General features: G+C 39.9%; 1 protein-coding gene across 6 annotated transcripts in view; it reads left to right on the forward strand.

Annotated features, from left to right (window-relative positions):
- The window catches only part of ZMYM2 (zinc finger MYM-type containing 2), an 85590-nt gene extending 71726 nt beyond the window's left edge, over positions 1 to 13864 (forward strand). For all 6 annotated transcript variants that reach the window (XM_081214939.1, XM_081214934.1, XM_081214937.1 and 3 more), the window contains 9 exons: positions 26 to 194; positions 1407 to 1532; positions 2340 to 2434; positions 3917 to 4085; positions 5171 to 5322; positions 10307 to 10421; positions 11051 to 11302; positions 11593 to 11713; positions 12992 to 13864. In XM_081214939.1, coding sequence (XP_081071065.1) covers positions 26 to 194; positions 1407 to 1532; positions 2340 to 2434; positions 3917 to 4085; positions 5171 to 5322; positions 10307 to 10421; positions 11051 to 11302; positions 11593 to 11713; positions 12992 to 13184 — 1392 coding nt within the window. In that variant the 3' untranslated portion in view covers positions 13185 to 13864. The remainder of the gene's footprint in view (positions 1 to 25; positions 195 to 1406; positions 1533 to 2339; positions 2435 to 3916; positions 4086 to 5170; positions 5323 to 10306; positions 10422 to 11050; positions 11303 to 11592; positions 11714 to 12991) is intronic.
- The last annotated feature ends 6080 nt before the right edge of the window (positions 13865 to 19944 follow it).

Genomic DNA, 19944 nt, shown 5'->3' on the forward strand with positions numbered 1-19944 from the left:
GAGAGTAAGTCCTTTGGTTACTTAGGTGCCAGTACCCGTGTTTCTGCCCGCCCCCTTGGACAGCAGTGAGAAGATCCCTGCGTCAGCCGAGGAGCTCAAAAGCACAGTTTCTTCAGATTCCCTGGGCACAGAGCTGCTGACAGTGACCGACATGGCTGAGGACGAGGGGAAGGCAGAGGGCGCCGACATCCAGAGTGAGTCCCCCGCTGCTGGGGCGGGTGGGGGACGGCATCGGGGTTGAGGGGCTGCTATTAGAGCGAGGCCGGGCTGTCGCTGTGCTTCAGCCTGAGCGGGTGTGGGCACGCTGCAGCAAAAGTGGATTTCGGGTTATGAAGCCCGCACTGTATCTAGCAGGTGCTCTCTGATGTCGAGCCCAGGAACTTGTACGGTCCCTGTTTTAATTGCTAACAGGATTTAACTTGTAAAATCGACTCTCAGTTATTCTTGTTTCAGTGGACAAGCTCAGACACAAAAAGCTAAGTTGTAGTAGGCTTTTATAATTCAAACTCTTATTTTATGATGGTTATCCCCAATTTTGTTTTATTGATTTATACTAAGAAAGTAAGTTGCATTATCTAAACCAGCGTTTGTCTTAACTTCTGCTAGGGCAGTGCTTGCCAAACGGTGTAGCAGGACGTGTGTCTCTGGGAATGCCTCTCCTGCCTCAGCCCTCTGGGGCCACCCTGAGCTTCCTGCTCCCCCTCACCCAGAGCACAGTGCGTCTCGCGGTGACAGTATTTGGGAAGCACTCTGTTAGGGAGTGGGAAATGGATTTAGTGGGTTGCAACCAGTGTTTTCTGGTGGGGGGGGGTTAAAAAGAAAGAAACAGAAAAAATATGTCAGGATGAATCCCTCCTAGAAAGGGTATTGTTTTGTGAAACTTTTGTTTCCATCGTGTACGCATGTGTCTCTGTTTCCCACCACTACCCTGAACTCAATAAAATGCCTTTTTCACTGGGTTGCAGTACAAATGTGTTTAAAGCAACCGATCAAAACATTAGAAGCCAGTTGTGAATAAGCATATATTGAATGATGTGAAAACCTAGGTCACAATTCAAAAAGAATGTTGAAAATTACAGTTACCCATGCTCGTAAGTTTATTTTTGACAAGAGATTGCTCTTAGAAACACTCTACAGAGTTGTTTTACTATTAAAGCATGCTTTTTAACTTTGTAGAGGGGCAGTCAAAACTTAAAAGATTGAAAGTTTTTGTGTATTCGTGATTATCTAATACAAAGTTTATAGTAGCTTACATTTCAAGGTAGCTGCATGCTTTTTCGTTTTGTATATATTAATATAAGTATTCCTATTTTGCATTTACAATTAAATGGCTTTTGCCAGATTATATGTAGGTATTGTTGCAGTTTTCTGTTTTGATTTCTGATGATATTATGGCTTGGTTACAGGTGTAATTACTGAAACGGACATAATTGGTTCAGATCTCTTGAAGAACTCTGACCCAGAGACACAGTCCAACATGCCTGATGTACCATATGAACCAGATTTGGACATTGAAATAGATTTCCCCAGAGGTAGTAAAAATGCTGTTTTATTCTTTCCGTGCGAAGTGTGGTTCTGCACTTTAGTTATGGTGTCATAATCGTGGTTATGATCATTAACAATCTAATGTTCATGTCATTGCCTGTACTGTTATTATTGGTCTTTTCTTTTTTACCCAGATAAAACTCAGCAATTAACTTCCAAAATGAAGCGTATGTTGAATTGTAGGAACTTAAAAGGAGTTTCCCAGAGCCTTAAAAAGAAACTTTCTTAAAACTAATTCATTATAGAAACTTTTGCAGATATAGAAGTGTTGGTGTCTTTTTAAAAATTTAAATAAAATATTGATATTTTTTTTCTTAAAGTCGTTTTGAAAATTAACCTTCAAAGGGAAACAAATATTTTCAGGTCTTTTATTGTAAAAGAAATGTGTTCTGTTTTTCATTGTTTTATTTTCTTTATCGATGGCCAATAAGCATATTGAATAGAATGTAAAGGCTTTTACATTGGAAAAGATTTAATAGATTGAAACAGATTTGTACTGAGACCATTTAGATCTTATAATTAAATTTCAGGTTTTAGTAATTTTTCTGTCACACACTTCCACAAAATTCTGTGTTGATACGCATTGTACATGTGTTTTTTAAGAGTATGAACAGGTGTTATCAGAACTTACAGACCAGGTTAGGTAGAGAAAATGGTTTGTTCTCCACCCAGCACAGGCTGCCCTGTGCATGGTGCTTGTGCGCATTCAGCGGGTGGTCCTTCGTTGGCTGAGTTTATATAGCATAAGTCTGCTATTACGTTTGAAATGAAAGTTCTTCTGATTCATTTGTCAGCTGCTGAGGAGCTTGATATGGAAAATGAGTTTTTATTACCACCTGTTTTTGGAGAAGAATACGAGGAACAGCCTAGACCTCGATCTAAAAAAAAGGTATGAAATGTAACAGTATTCTTGCATTCACATCCTGTCTCTGTGTAATAGAGGGCAAGTGTACTTCAGCTTCAGTTGTGCCTGAGAATGTGGGAAGGTACTTTGTTTTCTGGAATTAAAAAGACTTAAGAGGTGTAAAGCTTTTATTACTTCATTTCTAGGTAATAAAAATATATCCTATTTAGCTGTAGTTTCATAGAAGAAGAGTGAATATTATTGCAACTTTTTATTTTTAATTTTTATCGATAAAAGGTTGTCATTGATAAACGGTTTACATATTTACTAAAAAAGTAAATTCAATTATTAGACAACAACCTGAGACTATTTTCTAGGGAGCTGTTTTTTCCATTGTTATTTTTGATGAGGTTGAGGTACACAGTTGTTATATCTGGTCTTGCTGAAGCATCCCAGCACATAGGAGGATGTGCTGGACAATTCAGTCATTCAGGGATCCCAAATCTAAATGTACAAACGGATATCATTGTTCTGAACATTTTATTAACAACTTTCTGTATTTCTGATTTCCAACATAAAGCAAGGTGTTTTTTTTTTTTAAAAAGATGATTTTCACAAATTTCCCCATAAAAGAAAGAAAGGAAAAATTGAAAAAAGGAGTGAGAACCTGCGGTAGAATGAAATTGTACTCTTGACACCACACACAAAAATGAACTCAAAATGAGTCAAAAACCTAAATGTAAGAACTGAAATTACAAAACTCTTAGAAGAAAACATAGGCCTAAATCTTCATTAACTTGGGTTAGACACTGTTTCTTAGATGCGACACCAAAAGAACAGGAACAAAAGGAAAAAATAGATGAATAGGGTTATATCCAAATTTAAAATTTTTGTACAGCAAACAGTACCATCAAGAAAGTGGGAAGGGGCCTCCCTGGTGGCGCAGTGGTTGAGAGTCCGCCTGCCGATGCAGGGGACACGGGTTCGTGCCCCGGTCCGGGAAGATCCCACACGCCGCGGAGTGGCTGGGCCATGGCCGCTGAGCCATGGCCGCTGAGCCTGCGCGTCCGGAGCCTGTGCTCCGCAGCGGGAGAGGCCACAACAGTGAGAGGCCCGCGTACCGCAAAAAGAAAGAAAAGAAAGTGGGAAGGAGTTGAGGAGGCATCACCTATGAGGTGGAGTCTTCGAGAAGTTCTTCAGTCTCTCTCTTACATTAATATTTGGAACCCTTCTATTTCAGATTTTAATTATTATATATGTATTTTCTCATCAGTGACTCTCAACTCACAGCAGTAGTTAGTATGATTCTGTTGTACAAAGTAGTCTATGTAGAAATGCAGCTTTCCTGGAGAGAGAGTCCAAGTAATGTCATAGGTAACTTGTCAGATCCGAAATTCCAGTTAGTTCTAATCATGTAAATATATTCCTTTGTAATGTGCACTTGTTGAGAGATGGCTTTTTACATAAAGTCATGAAATAATACAGGCTTGAGAAAAAGAAGATTTGACAGGGGTGTTTTACTACCAGGGAGCCAAGAGGAAGGCAGTGTCAGGGTACCAGTGTCGTGATGACAGTTCTGACAACTCGGAGTGCAGCTTCCCTTTCAAGTACACGTACGGGGTAAATGCCTGGAAACACTGGGTCAGAACGAGGCAGCTTGATGAAGATCTTCTGGTGTTAGATGAGCTAAAATCTCGTAAGTGTTCTGATTTTGTTTCCCATATGTACTATTTAAAAGCAAGGTTTTTATTCATATTTTGGTAGCTGCTCTTCTGTGCCTCCATTTATGTGCATGAGCGAGCTTGCGCGCGTGTACACACAACACACACACACGCACGGGCATGCGCTGTGTTGCACAAATGAAGCCCTTACAGTAATGTCAGTTCATGGAGCTCTTGTTGCTTGCTGGTCGGTACAACTCAAACAAACCTTCTGTTTCCTTATTGAAGTTGATGATTATGATGATTGTGGGTAAAGAAGAAAGTTTGCTCTAAGCAGATAGAGCCCTTTGCAGCAGGCCAGACTCTACCGTGGATGGACCAGTCCGTGGCACCACAAAGAGGGTAGGAAGTATGGCCTTCTTAAGGTGCTAGAGTCAGACTGCCAGGGGTCCTTCACGGAGTAGCATCTCAGTTCCCCAGCTCTGAAGCTGGGGCGGGGGGTAACAGAACCCACCTTGTAGGGTTGTCATGAGAGTTACATTAGAAAATACACATAAATTTAGAACATTCCTGCATCTGCAGTAAAGGCTTAATGTTGACTGATATTAGAATACCCATAGTATGTGAAAATCCAGAAGGTACTCAAGGGAATCCTTAATTACCATGAAGCTACGTGTACTGTACATTAAAAAAATGTTTTTCCTTGAAAAAAATAAATCAAGGTTTTTGTTATTAACTGCCTTTGATTTTTAAAAGCATGAACATAGCTTAAAATATTTTACATTTAAATGTAGCTGTTGGGCTTCCCTGGTGGTGCAGTGGTTGGGAGTGCGCCTGCCGATGCGGGGGGCGCGGGTTCGTGCCCCGGTCCGGGAGGATCCCACATGCCGCGGAGCGGCTGGACCCGTGAGCCGTGGCCCCTGGGCCTGCGCGTCCGGAGCCTGTGCTCCGCGGCGGGAGAGGCCACAGCAGTGAGAGGCCCGCGTACCGAAAAAGGAAAGGGGGAAAAATGTAGCTGTGATTTTACCTTTAAATTCTTACACAGAATAAAGTGGTTTCAGAAAGTTTCTTAATCTTAAGACAGTAAATAATTACTATTTTAAACTTTATTTCTTTTTAGCTAAGTCAGTAAAGTTAAACGAGGATCTGCTGTGTCACACCACAGCTGAGCTTGACTATGGCTTGGCCCATTTTGTCAATGAGATCCGAAGGCCAAATGGGGAGAATTATGCACCTGACAGCATCTATTATCTTTGCCTTGGGATTCAAGAGGTGAGTGATTTTATGGTTACTTTTGAATATAATTGTTGTTTAGAGGGGTTGTTGTGGTAGGTTCTTGGAGAAAAAAATGTTTTGCTTCAGGAATATTACGGAACATCAGGGTTTACTGGCTTACCAAGAAAGGCAAAAGTAATTTATTCGAAAATACTGGGGTATTATAAAGGGTTTTCTTAGCTACTTTGTATACAGGTGTTTCTGCTATAATGTGCTGTGTCCCTAAAAGTGAACTTCAGGTTCTCCAAAACTGTGTACCAAAACCAAAAAGAACTTAGGTGAAAAACAAAGTTAGTAATGGACCACTCGAAGCTCATGCATCTTTTGTAACAGGACTGATGATGTGTTTGTTTGTTACCATGTATATGTATGATAATCAGGTTGATTTCATCCCCACCTTACAATTGCAAATAAATGAATTAACATTCTGAGGCGTGGTGTATATATGTATATATAGATCTGTGCTGATATACATGTAAACAGATAAATAACTTCCCTGTGCAAATAGGTCTGTTTCATCTCTGCTGTGTTTCTAACTTGTTAAATAGTGTAAGTACTCATTAGTTCTTTGGAATCATCTTATAAAAGATTTCATTCTTTAGAGGTTTTAGGTAAACTTCAACCACATGTTTGTGAATCTTGAATGAATACATTTCCCATAATAAACATGAAGATCCACTTTAGATAATGACTTTTAGTTTTGAACAGATCGTACAGGTTTGAGCCCAGAGGTCAGAAAAGGTCCTAGCTTTACATCCTATGTATTTGTAAATATGGTAAATGATAGGAAGATATATTCTTATGTAGAGTTTTGTTTATAGGCCTAAAATTAAATATTACGCTGCTAACAGGTAGTAGGTGCTGAAATAAATTACTGGAGAAAACTAGAATTGTCTTAATTTGTATTTCACTTTCCCTCTTCAGGATAGAAATTTGCCTAAGATTATCTAAGCAGTGGTGGGGAATAACACATAGCTCTAAATTACTGTGTATTCAGAGACCATCACATATTTTACAGCAGCAAAATATTTATATATTAGAACTTCTAATACCATTAGAGGTTTGAAAGCTAAATGGATTGTAATATTAATGATTATAAATTATGTCTTCAAGTAGGTTCATTTTTTTCCAATTTTTTAATTGTGGTAAAATACATATAACACAAAATTTACCATCTTAACTATTTTTTAAGTGTACAGTTCTGTGGTATAAAGTACATTGATAATCTTGTGGAAACATCACCACCATCCATCTTCATAACCCTCTTCACCTTGCAAAACTGAGACTTTGTCCCCATTAAATACTAACTCCTCATCCCCCACTCCTGCTGGCACCCACTCTTCTTTCTGTTTCTGTGAGTTTGACTCTCCCAGGTACCTCATGTAAGTGAAATCAGCATAATGTCCTGAAGTTCATCCATGTTGTAGCACACGTCAGAATTTCCTTTCTTTTTAAAATAGGTTCTTTATATACTGAAAAATGTTTCCTTAAAATAAATTTTTACTACTGGAACAGTACTCTTAAAAATGGTCAAGATGGGGACTTCCCTGGGGGTCCAGTGGTTGGGACTCCGTGCTTCCAATGCAGGGGGCTCGGGTTCAATCCTAGGATCGCACATGCCGTGCGGTGCAGCCAAAAAATTTATAAAAAAGAAAAAGGAAAAAAAAAGGTCAAGATGGTAAATTTTATGTTCTGTGTATTTTTACCACAATTGGAAAACCAGTTGTTTTACCCTTCTCATCACTGGACAGATTTTCACAGGCTTGATTTAATTTTTTGTAAAAGACTGTATGGTATTTATAACCAGCTTTAAAAATAATCTTCAAACTCACTGTGGTGATAAGATGTCTAAAAGATAGTTTCCAGAAATCGTTGCTGTTTGTTGGTACTTCAAGGATGCGTACAGAGGTAGAAGCTATTTTGGAAGAATGTGCGTCTTTTTCCGTGTGATGTGTTTTCTGATTCCGTCCCTGGCTGACAACAAAAGCAGCATGGCTTCCTCTCCAAGCCCTGTGGACGTGTGGGGCAGGTGGTGTGATGAGAAGTGAGGGTGGGCCAGCTTCTTTCCTCCCTCATAGATGCAGTAGCTAATCCTGTTCTTCCGATGGTGTTAGGGGTGGTGGCTGTCGCCAGAGGTTCACATAATATGGAAATGTCTGAGGAAGAAAGAAGGGGCTCCGTGAGCCCCACAGTCCCGGTCAGTCTTTCACACACTTCTGCATCTGTGTGCGAGTCCTTCACACCACGTTTACCCAGAGTGGGTGGTGGGCGCCTGTTCCCCTGGGTCCTCCCACCCCATCGCACTTGGCTAGATGTGCATGCATCTCTGTTTTTTTATGAACGTGGCAAAAGACATGGAAGCTTTGTCCCCAAGGACAGGGAACCACGTTACACACTTTGGTGTCTTTCCTTCCCTTTGCTTCCCAGTCGTTGTGTCAGCCCCTGAAGACGTCTGGGTCAGAGCTCAGTGAATTCAGTCAGTGACGAGCATTCCCTTTGTTTTATAAACAATGTGCACCCTCTCTCCCCCTGCCAGATCTTATATAATTGTCCTGAAGAGCTGGTGCTTTTATTTCTAATCTTCCTTCTGACTAGCGGGAGTAACGTTAGGTCAACTCAGATGATGGTGCTCTGGCCTAGTTGCTGGTTAGCGTACACATGGTTTATATTCTTCATCCTTTTACTTTCCACTTGCTGTGTCTCCAGGTATAAAGTAGGTGCCTTTTAGGCAGCATATTATTGGGCCTTGTTTTTTATTTTTTATTTCTTTTATTTTTTTTGACTGTATTGGGTCTTCGTTGCGGTGCACGGGCTTCTCATTGCGGTGGCTTCTCTTGCTACGGAGCACGGCACGTGGGCTCAGTAGTTGTGGCTCGCGGGCTCTAGAGCACAGGCTCAGTAGTTGTGGCACACGGGCGTAGTTGCTCCACGGCATGTGGGATCTTCCCGGACCAGGGCTCGAACCCGTGTCCCCTGCACTGGCAGGCGGATTCTTAACCACTGTGTCACCAGGGAAGTCCTGGCCCTGTTTTTCAAATTAAAAACAATTTTAATCCAGTCTGGTAATATTTGTCTTGGTGTGTTTAGACCAACAAAATTTTTTATTTAAAGAACTGGCTGGTAAACATTTTAGGCTCTGTAGGCCATACTTAATCTGTGGAAAGCAGCCTGGGCGCTTGCACTCTGTTTTAAGAAAACTTGGTTGTATTTGTAAATAGGCAGCAGGCCAGCCTTCAGGACTGTAGTGCAGACCCTGGTTTAGACCTTTTACATTTAATGTAATTAATCACTGGATTGAAAATCCTGCTTGTTTGTGCTTGTAAGACAGTTGACCCCCCCTTATCTACAGGGGATACTTCAGGATCCCCACTGGAGGGCTGAAGCCTGTGTATACTACAGTGGCTTCTACACACCTACTTGTGATACAGTTTTGATTTGTAAATTAGGCGCAGTAAGAGATTAACAACAATAGTTACTAACAGAATAGAATAATTATCATAATATGCTGTGATAAAAGTTATGTGAATGCGGTGTCTCTCTCTCTCTCTCTCTCTCTCTCTCTCTCAGAAATCTTATTGTACACATTTAACACCTTTTCCATCCTAACGAAGCACTGACCACCCTCTGTGGCTGTAGCTTTTATAGTTTGAGGTGTGACAGCAAACCTAGCCTGAATTTTTTTCCTGCTTCACGACATCGCAGACAGAGGATTCGTTCTTACCGTGGCTCTCAGCAACCTCAGCATCCGATTTTGTTCTTCCCTGATTAAGTCCAGAACTGTCACCTTTTCACTCAAGGGAGGCACTGTGCGTCCTCTCTCTGGCGTGTCCGAATTGCCAGCTTCACTCCTCTTGCTTTGGGGCCATAATTATATAAAGTAAGGGTCACCTGAGCACAAGCCCTGCGACCCTGCAGTGGATCTGACAACCCAGATGGCCACCAGGTGGCTGATGTGCGGGATGCGCCGGACTAAGGGGACCAAGGGTGATTCACGTCCCTCCGGGCGGGACGACGTGACATCGCGAGATTTCATCATAGCTTCTCAGAATGGCCTGCAATTAAAATTTATGAACTGTTTATTTCTGTCATCTTTCATTTAATAGTTTTGGACCTTGGTTGACTGTGGGTAACTGAAACCATGAAAGTGAAACTGTGGATGAGGGGGCACTGTATCTGTTCTTTGTGGGGGTTTTTTGGTTTTGTCTGCTTTCTTTTGAATTATTTTTCTGTGATTACATTTATCTCCATCATTGGTTTATTATTTATGCCTGTTAAATTATTTTTAGTGGGTTTGCAATGTGCATCTTCAGTTAATCATTATATACCTTCAAATTTTCTTGCCCCGTCTCACATGTGATAACCTCAAGCCCTGTAATCCCAGTTACCACCTTCCGTTCTTCGTGCTGTTTTCACATATTTTACTTGTACATTATTTTTACCCACTGGGGATGGACTTCGCAAACTTTGGTGTTTAAGTCATTCTTTAGCAACCCTCACTGTTAAGGTTTGTCATAGTAAGTTGTAAGATTCTTAAATTTGCACTAACTCAAGGAGAGTGGGGCATAGAGAGGAAACAAGGGGGAAAGCATCAAGCTCACAGGCTGCTCGGAGAGGCTTCACGCGCAGAAACCCTCCCACCCTGCTCTCACCCTTCGTGTCCGTGGACTGAGTGCTGAGCATTGGAGCCACGTGCTCTGTTTGTATCTGACAGACTGAAGATTCTCATCTAGTTCTTACGTTCTGAGTTCTTGCCTTTGTATTTCAGCTTTGAGTTTTTTAAGCAACAGATTAATTGGTAACTTATGTTTCTTTGATTTCCAGATATATAGAGAAGGCAGTCATCTCTTATTAGTATGCTAATAAAGACAAAGACGTAAGACGTTTATTTTTTCCTTAGGAAATAGAGTATAAGTGGTCTGTAATTAGCTCATATAAATCTTAAATCCTTCAAGTTTTTTTTTTTTTTTTTTTTTTTTTGTAGTACTTGTATGGTAGTAATCGAAAAGACAACATATTTATTGATCCCGGATTCCAGACATTTGAGCAAGAATTGAATAAAATACTCCGAAGTTGGCAACCAAGCATACTTCCAGATGGTAATGCTCCTTTAAATAAAATGTCGCCGACTTGCTGCTGGGATTTTCTGTGTTTATAGAAAATGTACTAAAGATAATTAGGAAATAATTTAAATGAGAGAGTACTTACTCACGGACGCATCGGCCTGTCTTTCGTTGAATTAGAAATGAATGTGGTTAGATAGCTAGTGTTTATGAAGAACTTTGTAATAAACGTGACCCACTTTCTCTGGAGTAAGAAACTGGATGTTCATTTCTTAAGCCCTCCAGTTGAGATTCTGATGTAAATTTCTCTAAGAAACCTCTGATTTAGATGTATAAAGAAAAATTGTTGGAATGGAAATCACCTATTTTTTTTCAGGATTTCTACAGATGTAAAATTCCCTTCTGACCATGGTCTGCTTGTCCTCTGGAAGACCAGGAGCAGACTCCAGGCCTGACCCCGGGGGTGCTGGCTGTGTAGTCTGTTGTGTTTCCCGGCTCTGTGTTGTTTCAGAGCTGCATAGGTGATTCTGAAATTCATTCCAGTTGATCTGGAGTGAATGGAGGATTGGAATAGGTTTGTTCTTGAATTAACTTTTATCTGTTTCTAGCTGGTTACGTGAAAACTGTGTATTGTAATTCTTTAAAAATCTTTCTCTCTATTTAAGGGTCAATATTTTCTCGAGTTGAAGAAGATTATCTCTGGAGGATAAAACATCTAGGATCACACTCTCCAGTAGCTCTTCTGAATACCCTGTTCTACTTTAACACTAAGTATTTTGGCCTGAAAACAGTGGAACAGCACTTAAGGCTTTCCTTTGGCACTGTGTTTAGGCATTGGAAAAAAAACCCTTTAACAATGGAAAATAAAGCATGTCTTCGATACCAAGTGTCTTCCTTATGTGGAACAGATAATGAAGGTAGTGTAACAGGTTTTCATTTTGGGATTGTCTGTGGCAGGGACTGCCACTCCTTGCCTTACTAAAGACCACCTGGTCACTTGTTAAGAACCTAAGGACTGTCATTTTCATAAGATAAGACAACCTATGTTGTCTTAAAATTAGGAATTACCAGAAGCCACAGTTTAGAGCTCTGAAGCACACCTGGTCCCATTCTTTGGTGTAAGAGATACTGGGAGTGATCAGAGTGAATAGTGTCACCTTTCTTCAAGGTTGGTCTTAGAAAGTTTATGTAATTTTTATTTCTTAAGATAAAATTACTACTGGAAAAAGAAAACATGAAGATGATGAGCCAGTATTTGAACAAATTGAAAATACAGCCAATCCTTCTAGATGTCCTGTGAAAATGTTTGAATGCTACTTGTCTAAAAGGTAAGTGTTAATGACATTTGATTTTTTTAAATGGTAGTAACAATTAGTTGCTGTGAATTTATCACTACCAAGAGGTGACATTTTTTTCCTTGGTCCTTTTTTTTAGATTTCTCTCTTTTCTCACTTATGAAATCCTTTCAGTTATAACGTTTTTAGCCCTGTTATTATAAAACACCCAGCTTATATTTCATGTTTTAAGCACATGTTAAGAAATCGCTCTCTACTAACAAAATGACTGCTGTTGTAGAAGTCAGACAGTACATGTCTTATCTTAGGCTTTTTGGGCTGTGGTGTCTCTGTTGCAGCCAGCTCTGCTGTGGCAAGCAGAGAGCAGTCCTGCCTGGGCCTGGGTCCCAGTGACGCCATGGTGAGAGGGTGGAGAGAGGCGAGTCCTGGGTTCTGGAGGGAGATCCCTGAGGTGTCTGCAGGGCGCGGCGTCTTCTCAGGGCCCTGTGCGTTCCAACTGCACCACTGCTTTCCCCCGCGGGTACCAACAGGCATTTAAAATATTTTAAACCAGTGAAATTTTTGGAGACCACAAATTATTTTATGCTTGTTCATTATTTTAAGTATGCACTGTGTAATTTTTAAAAGGCAGGCATGAACTCAGAATGTATTTTCTTATGTAAACAGTTTTGTAAATTGTTTTTATAAATTTTCTCCAGGTTAACTCTCAAGAACCATAAAAGCAGTAATGTCACCTATAGAATGATTATTTTTAATAATATTTCTGACAATAGTTTTGGGTGGCCCTGCACCAGTATCTGGATCTTCCAATGGTAGTAACTATTTATTAGTTGGAAATTCCTGTCTCAGTATTATCTTATTTTAAAAATTATTTCTTTTGTGGAATGCTGTTACGTATTTTTATTTTATATGCTACTGTATTTCATCAATTCTAAGACACATTTCTCACATTTTATACTGTCTCTGAAACTGGGATGCATATTATAATTGATGCATCTTGAAATTATAATTGGCAGTGCTTTACTTGTTTAATGGCAATATTAAAATAATGATTAAAAATAATGTTTCTATCGATGGTGTATTGGATTCAGTGAAATACAGAATTTAAATTATAGTGGGAAATAATCTTTTATTGTAGAAATTAACTTTCAGAATATCTCAGTGATAGAATATTTAATGTAGGTAATTATGCATGTGGTCTGCCCATGTAATGTGGTTAATGGTAGCAGAATTATTCTTGAAAGAAAAGAAGGAAGTTGTGAGGAATTTCGTGTACATACTGTGACATGGACTTTCTCCTTTCTCCTGAAGTCCACAGAATCTACACCAGAGAATGGATGTTTTCTATTTGCAACCAGAACGCTCTAGCTCTGCAGACAGCCCTGTCTGGTACACGTCTGCTTCGCTGGACCGAAACACCTTGGAAAATATGCTCGTACGGGTTCTTTTAGTAAAAGATATTTATGATAAAGACAATTATGAACTGGATGAAGACACAGAGTAAAAAGAAACGTTTTAGAAGCAATCGGGAGAGAACAGCATTAGATAGTCATGCTGCTAGATCTTTACTATGGAAAACATTTCACGTTTACTCCTCTGTTTTGAGTTTCGTAGCAGTGCACCCGCCCTGGGTGTTACCTTGTAAATAACCTGTGAGTGAAAGCTGCCATTATTCTATGTAGTGGTGTTAGGATACTTACAAATACATTCAAATTCTTTTTTTTATTATTATTTATTTGATTAGGTATGTTTGTAACTTTTTACATTACAAGATACGAATGAGAATGTGCCATGTATAATTTTTTCTTGTAGTAAGAAACACCCATATTGCACAACTCTGCTGTTGCAAAGCTTCCTGGAAAGGGGGCTCTTCTGCTGGGTTCTTGACAAGACGGTTGTGTGGGGGGAGCACCTACTAAAAGTTTAGAACTTGCAGCGTCTTTCAGAATTTTTAAAATAAACTGTAAACTAATAGGCTGGGGTTTTTGTTTTGTTTTTTGCGGGGGTTTTGTTTGTTTGTTTTTTGCTTTAGTTACTGAAGCCTTACCAGGTTATGTAGAGAGATACCATCTTATGTACCAAAAATAGACAAGAAAATGCTGTCGATACTGGTGTACTGTAATGTGAATCTATACTGGTGAACAGAACTTTTTGTTCCCCTTATTAAAACCTTAGTGTCCTTTTCTCATTTGTGGCTTTCTGCATCACCCCAAACGATAATAATTATGTATATATACTTACATACGTGTGTGTGTGTGTGTACATATGTGTATACACACATATAGAGAATGATGCTGATAACATGATCATGGAGACATTTTCTTTGCAAAAATGATGAAAATATAAAATTCTGTTTCCTACGTCAACCCTAAGTATCCCAAATCCCCTTCATTTATAAGCGTTTGGTTTTTCTCTCCCCTCGAAGATACAGGTCATGTTTCCATCCCCCGGGTGGTACTCCACAGCTTCACCAACTTTATGAGAATTCTTGTGCCTGCCCTCAAATATGACTGATGCACACGCTGGGTATTTAAAAATGCCACTCCTGAGAGTGTTGTTACGGAAAGTCAAGCTAGTTAAGTAAGACAGCACCCGTTTCACTATGAGGGTTAGCAGGGCAGTGACTGACGGTTCAGACTGATGGATAAAGTGTATCTCGAAGGAAATTACGTTCGATGTTAGATTGTTTGGCTTTTACATTTTAATTACTTCTTACAGAAGATTGTATTAAAAAACTTTGTACTTCTGCATAGCGATTTATCCATTCAGACCTTTTCTTTTAGAACAAGAAGTTTACATAAAATCCTACCTTCTAAAGACCGAGAAAGTGCCAGCTGCAGTTATCATGAAGAAATCCTTTGGCTGACTTCATTGAGCTTGAGTGTGATCATGTAGTCTTGTTTCCAGTTCCTCAGTCACCACGGTGATGTTCGTTATTAAAACTGTTTGGGGGAAATTGGGCTATTTTCCACAGTGGTTAAGCGATGTCTACACATCCCTTAAATATTTCTCTCTTCCTTGTGATAAATGTTAACATTCAGAAGAAATCTTCTCATTTATGATTTGGAAAATTTCACAAGTGTAATCAGCTGTATATTTAAGCAATAATTAACAAATATTTTTGGCATAAAAATTACTTTCTAATGTTCTAACTTGTTTTATAAGTTTGAATAACGTTTTTGTCCCTTAATTGATTTTGTATTTCTGGATTTGATATTCAGACTGACAGTAACAAATCCCATACACTTAAATAGGTATAGATTGCTTGTTGTCTGTTTAATGAAGTAGTTAACATATTTAAAATATATAATACAAAAAATTTCTCATCCTCACCTTTTTCCAGAACTACTGCTTTAAGCACTTTTCATATAAACACATATTGTTGATTAAAGGTGATTAATCCTAAGCATCTTTTATTCTTTGAACTGGTGCTATATTCCATCAAGAGCAATAAAGTTTTCCCCAAATGTCACTTAATGTATATTTTACCAAATACCCTACATTTCTCCTATGATCCCACTATTAATAGCACCGTGTCTTGCTATTTTCATTTCCTTTATTGTACATTTTGGCTTTTCTAAACAGACGTGTCTGCATAGTTTTGATGTTGGTATGATTGAGGATTTAGAGCTCTTGTCTGTGTCTTGGTTGCAATCCAAGGATTGGTTAACTTGACTCTCAGGGGGGGAAGAAAAAAATAATACTATTTTATGAGAATTGTTTGTTCTGTGAAACTTGCTTCATCTAGAATATGTTTCGTTAGTTCCTGAATCTCCTTAGTTTGTGTGGTCCTAGATGACTGCTGAGAAAAGGGTAGTGAAATGATAGTTGCTTTCTGCTTCCTAGTGATTTCTGATGACGGCATCCTGTAAATACAATATCGTTGCCTTTAGATGTCTGTTGGAGATGCTATATTTTTCTGTTCTGAAGATTTTGCCATTTAAAATGAATCAATACAAAAGTTTTTATCCATATTGAGAAAAGTGAATTTCCCAGGCAAAATTGAATCTTCATTAACACTTGCCTTTTTTTTTTTTTTTTTTAAGACTTTTAACTGTATTGGGTAATGTAAGATATTAAAGGACTTTTCTAGGCAAGAAGCTCAACTCTTCTTTTGGCCATAAAAATACTTTTTGTTCAAATAGTAGTTCATGTTTCTTTCTGTCCTACTGCGTGGAGTTGTTACCAGTAGATTGCACACACTGAGATAGGGAGAAGGGTGCATGTTGTGCTGTGCGTTCAGACTTCCGTCACTGTTTTCTGATGAGGTTTCCCTCTGTCCTGGGTGACTGCTTTGTGGCTGCGGTGGTTAGGAGTGCACCGTGTTAGGGTCACAGTAACGCAGAAGTGATAACGTTGCATAGTTTTGGTCTCTACTACTCTAATATCGGTCCACTTAACCTGAGATCTTAAATGTCTTGCAGTCTTAAATCACTACGAAAATTTACACTTTTATTTTGCCAATTATTTCCAAAATGTATTGTTATACGCATATCACGTATGTTCTGAGTGGACCCTGCCTGTAGGGTCATCTCCTTACCCCCTCAAACAATGCAGTCGTGAAAGTGTGCATGAAAATGTTTTTAAAGAATAAATTTCTTTAACTAAATTATAATACTGTTGAATTTTCCCCCTTAATAAGCCTCTTACTCATTTTTAGAGAAGTTCTTTGGATTTAAGTTTTTCCATTCTGCTGTGTTCTTAGGAATAGACCATTGTTAATGTTGTTTTCCTGTATTAAGTACTTTTTTGGTCGTTTCTGGGTATATCATGCTTGAAAATGATACCACATAACAAAATCTTATAAATTTAGAAGTTGATGACCAGAACAGGTTAATTGTGTCAGTCTGGATCTGAGAGCAGAAACACTTAAAATGCTTTACTTAGAAGCTAGGTACCCCAAAATACCTAGAGGGTATGTACTTAGAGGGGTGCCCCAAATAAGTTGCTGTGATCCCCTGCCTTATAATGAACTGGACAAGAGAGGATATTTACTTAGAGGGGTACCCCAAATAAGTTGCTGTGATCCCCTGCCTTATAAATGAACTGGACAAGAGAAAGTTGCTCTTAATATCTGGACATATAATGTACTAATTAATTACTGAGTTAAACAATCCATGAATTTAGACCTTTTGAGAAAAAAGAAACTAAGATTTAATCTGTAAATAAAGTACGTATTAGGAATAGAACCGGAGGGGGTCCACGGATCATGTGGGTATACCAACGGAGGTCACTGTATCGTTGGATAACTCCTCAGAGGTAAACTCAGCACATGAAAATTCACTATCCCAAAATCTAAATAACAAATCTTTGTTTCATATTTCCCCTGTGCTAAAGAGCTACTGCCAACCATGGTAGTTAGGGAGGGAGAGAAAATAAAAGCAGTGTTCCAAAGGTTACAATTATGAGGGTAAACGAGCTATACTTGTATGGTTATTTAACTCCTAGGGAACACGTAGGGAATGTATCCATAATAGTTCAAAACAGACAAGATTGTGGACACTCAGAAATACCCTAAAAGGCTATTATGGTCTAGAGTAGTTTTCATAGAATTAGCACCACCTGTGGTTTATTTAGATTCCTGTAACCTTGACATTGCTTATGGCTCTGTAAGAAATGGTCAGTGGAGCAATTTCCGGTTATTTTAATGGTTCCATTTTGGTGGCATCGATCCTTACCTCTGGCTTTCAGACTAACTTGTAATAGCACCCAAAAGGTTCGCTAGAGCATGAGTTAGAGATAATACTGAAAAGTATGAAACCACATTGAATTAAGATAATTCAGCTTCTAGGTTATATGATGTGGATGGAACATACGAGGTCCAATACATTATAGAAATTTAAAAGAACTTCAGCCACTGAGGATTTATTTCATAGCAATTGCTTTTGAAAAAAACAGAATCTCAAATTTTTTTAAGTCACCGGTGTTGCTGCTCATAACCCTATGAGCAAGGTGAAACGTTTCCATTTTGATTACGCATTTGTACTTCTCAACTGCCGTCAGCAGATGGCAGTAGTGTACAGCACCAGGCTTCAGTTGCTTTTTTGTCTCTGTATGACTGTGAGTGTACTGTAGTCCCTTAGCAGAAATTCTTGGGGGTTTAGAATTCAGAATTTTCTTTTTCAAAAATACGTGTGCTTGTAGGTTACATAGGACCCTCAGTGGGCTCGGGGCAACACCCTGTAATCAGTATCTCCTCCGTGCTAAATCAGGTATCGATAGTGACGGGGTGAGCGGTGTGTGGCCACAGAATGCTTTGCATGGCTTAGCTCGGCTTTTGTCACAGGCACAAAAAGCTAGATTTTCAGACTTCTTGGATCTCAGATTTGCTGATGAGCAATTGCAAGCCTGTAATAAAACTAGTGGCAGATCTGGTATTTTCCTTCAATAAAACATCTAGTAGTTTTTTCTCTTGTATCGCTTAGTTTGGGTAGAGGTAACTAAAGGCTTACTGTAAAATTTGCCTATTCAATTTAAAGGAAAACGCAGGGAATGCTTAGAACAGGCATAAATAAAATGACACTTGCAGAACCGTTACTGAATGCTGAAACTTAAGAACAACTGCTTGCTTTTACTTTCCTTTTTGCCTCAGTATTTGTAGCATGACTGTTCTGCATAAATGTGATAGGGCTTTCTGAGTGGCTGCTGTCGTTTCCTGGAGACATTGTTTATTCATTCAACAAACACTCGAGTGATGGTTCTCTCAGGTACTCTAAGCCAGGTACTGGGAGCACAGTACCTCTCCTCGAAGACTTAGTCTAGTTGGAGAGAAGTGAAAGTGTGATGGAATGTCAGAATAAGATGGGGCCATGGGCCTTATTGAGCACAATCACTTGTATGATGAAATAAATTTAATACACAGGTCAGGTAACTTATCAAGCCCCTTCTCTTAGTGAGCCCAGCTCTCCAGTCCTGACTGCAGGCCAGGTCTCTGTACTGTGCCCCCTGCTTCCCATCCTGCAGAGGGAGAGTGGGCGCCGACTGCCCGGATAGGGCAGGGCCGCACCACCGGCCATGGTCAGGGGCGCCATGCTGCAGGAGCAGGTGTTTCACCAGAAGGTAAGGTTACGGGCTGGAGCAAATGTGCCTTCCTGCTCTGTCCCGAGCACCTGGAGAAGCTCCCAGCATACACTAGGTGGTCATAAATGTTTGTTGAGTGAATTATTGATTGTAAGTACCTTAAGATTCAAGCACCTTGAACGTGAACCATGGGGAGCATGACCCATGATCCATGAAATAACACCTGCTTTTTGGTTCGCCTTTGACACTAGTCTCCTGGATGCTTTGTGTGTGTCTGTCCGATTTGCCCTGCGTTCGCTGGTGCTGCTTGAGCTCCTGTAACCTTCCATTTATGACGGCTGAGGGGTTGGGATGTAGATCTTGATGATTTGTAGTCGTGATCAAAAGAGAAACACTTAAAAATCACTTGTGAAGTTTGTTAAAAATGCAAATCTCTGGGACTTCCCTGGTGGTCCAGTAGTTAAGAAGCCACCTTCCAATGCAGGGGACACGGGTTCGAGCCCTGGTCTGGGAAGATCCCACATGCCGTGGAGCAGCTAAGCCCATGTGCCACAACTACTGAGCCTGCGCTCTAGAACCTGTGAGCCACAACTACTGAAGCCCGTCCGCCTAGAGCCTGTGCTCCACGAGAGAAGCCACAGCAATAAGAAGCCCGCGCACCGCAATGAAGAGCAGCCCCCGCTTGCTGCAACTAGAGAAAGCCCACGTGCAGCAATGAAGACCCAACGCAGCTAAACATAAATAAATTTATTTTTTAAAATCTGCCACAAACATCTTTTTTTAAAAATGGAATAGAATTGAACGGAATAGAACTTAATACGGGCATTTTTCTCATGAAAATTGTTCTGTACTTGTGTACTGAAATATGCTTTTCGGTCAGAGTTTGAAAGACTCCCTGTAGGAAGCTCACTGAGAGAAGCCGCATATCCGTGGAAGGACTCGCTGTTAATGGGAGCCTTCTGTTTTGTTTTCAGTCCTGCTTTCTTAGTTTCACCTACATCGAGCTGCAGGGAATTGTGAACACAGAAGCTTTTCGTTTCGCCGTGACTAAGTGGCCGCCCGGCTCATTTGAGATGGACATTTTGTCTGCCTGTTCCCTTAAGTTTGAGGCTTTTTTATCTTCCAGGGTGGCTGTGGGAGTGAGATGAATAGTTGCCGGAGTGCTTTCGGTGGGAAAGCCCACGAGGTATTGTTGAGATGGTCTCCAAGTAAAGCTCGGTAAGTGGTGCAGCTGTGAGCCCAAT

Source organism: Mesoplodon bidens (genome assembly GCF_964165515.1).
Source record: "Mesoplodon bidens genome assembly, chromosome: 17".
NCBI lineage: Eukaryota > Metazoa > Chordata > Mammalia > Artiodactyla > Ziphiidae > Mesoplodon > Mesoplodon bidens.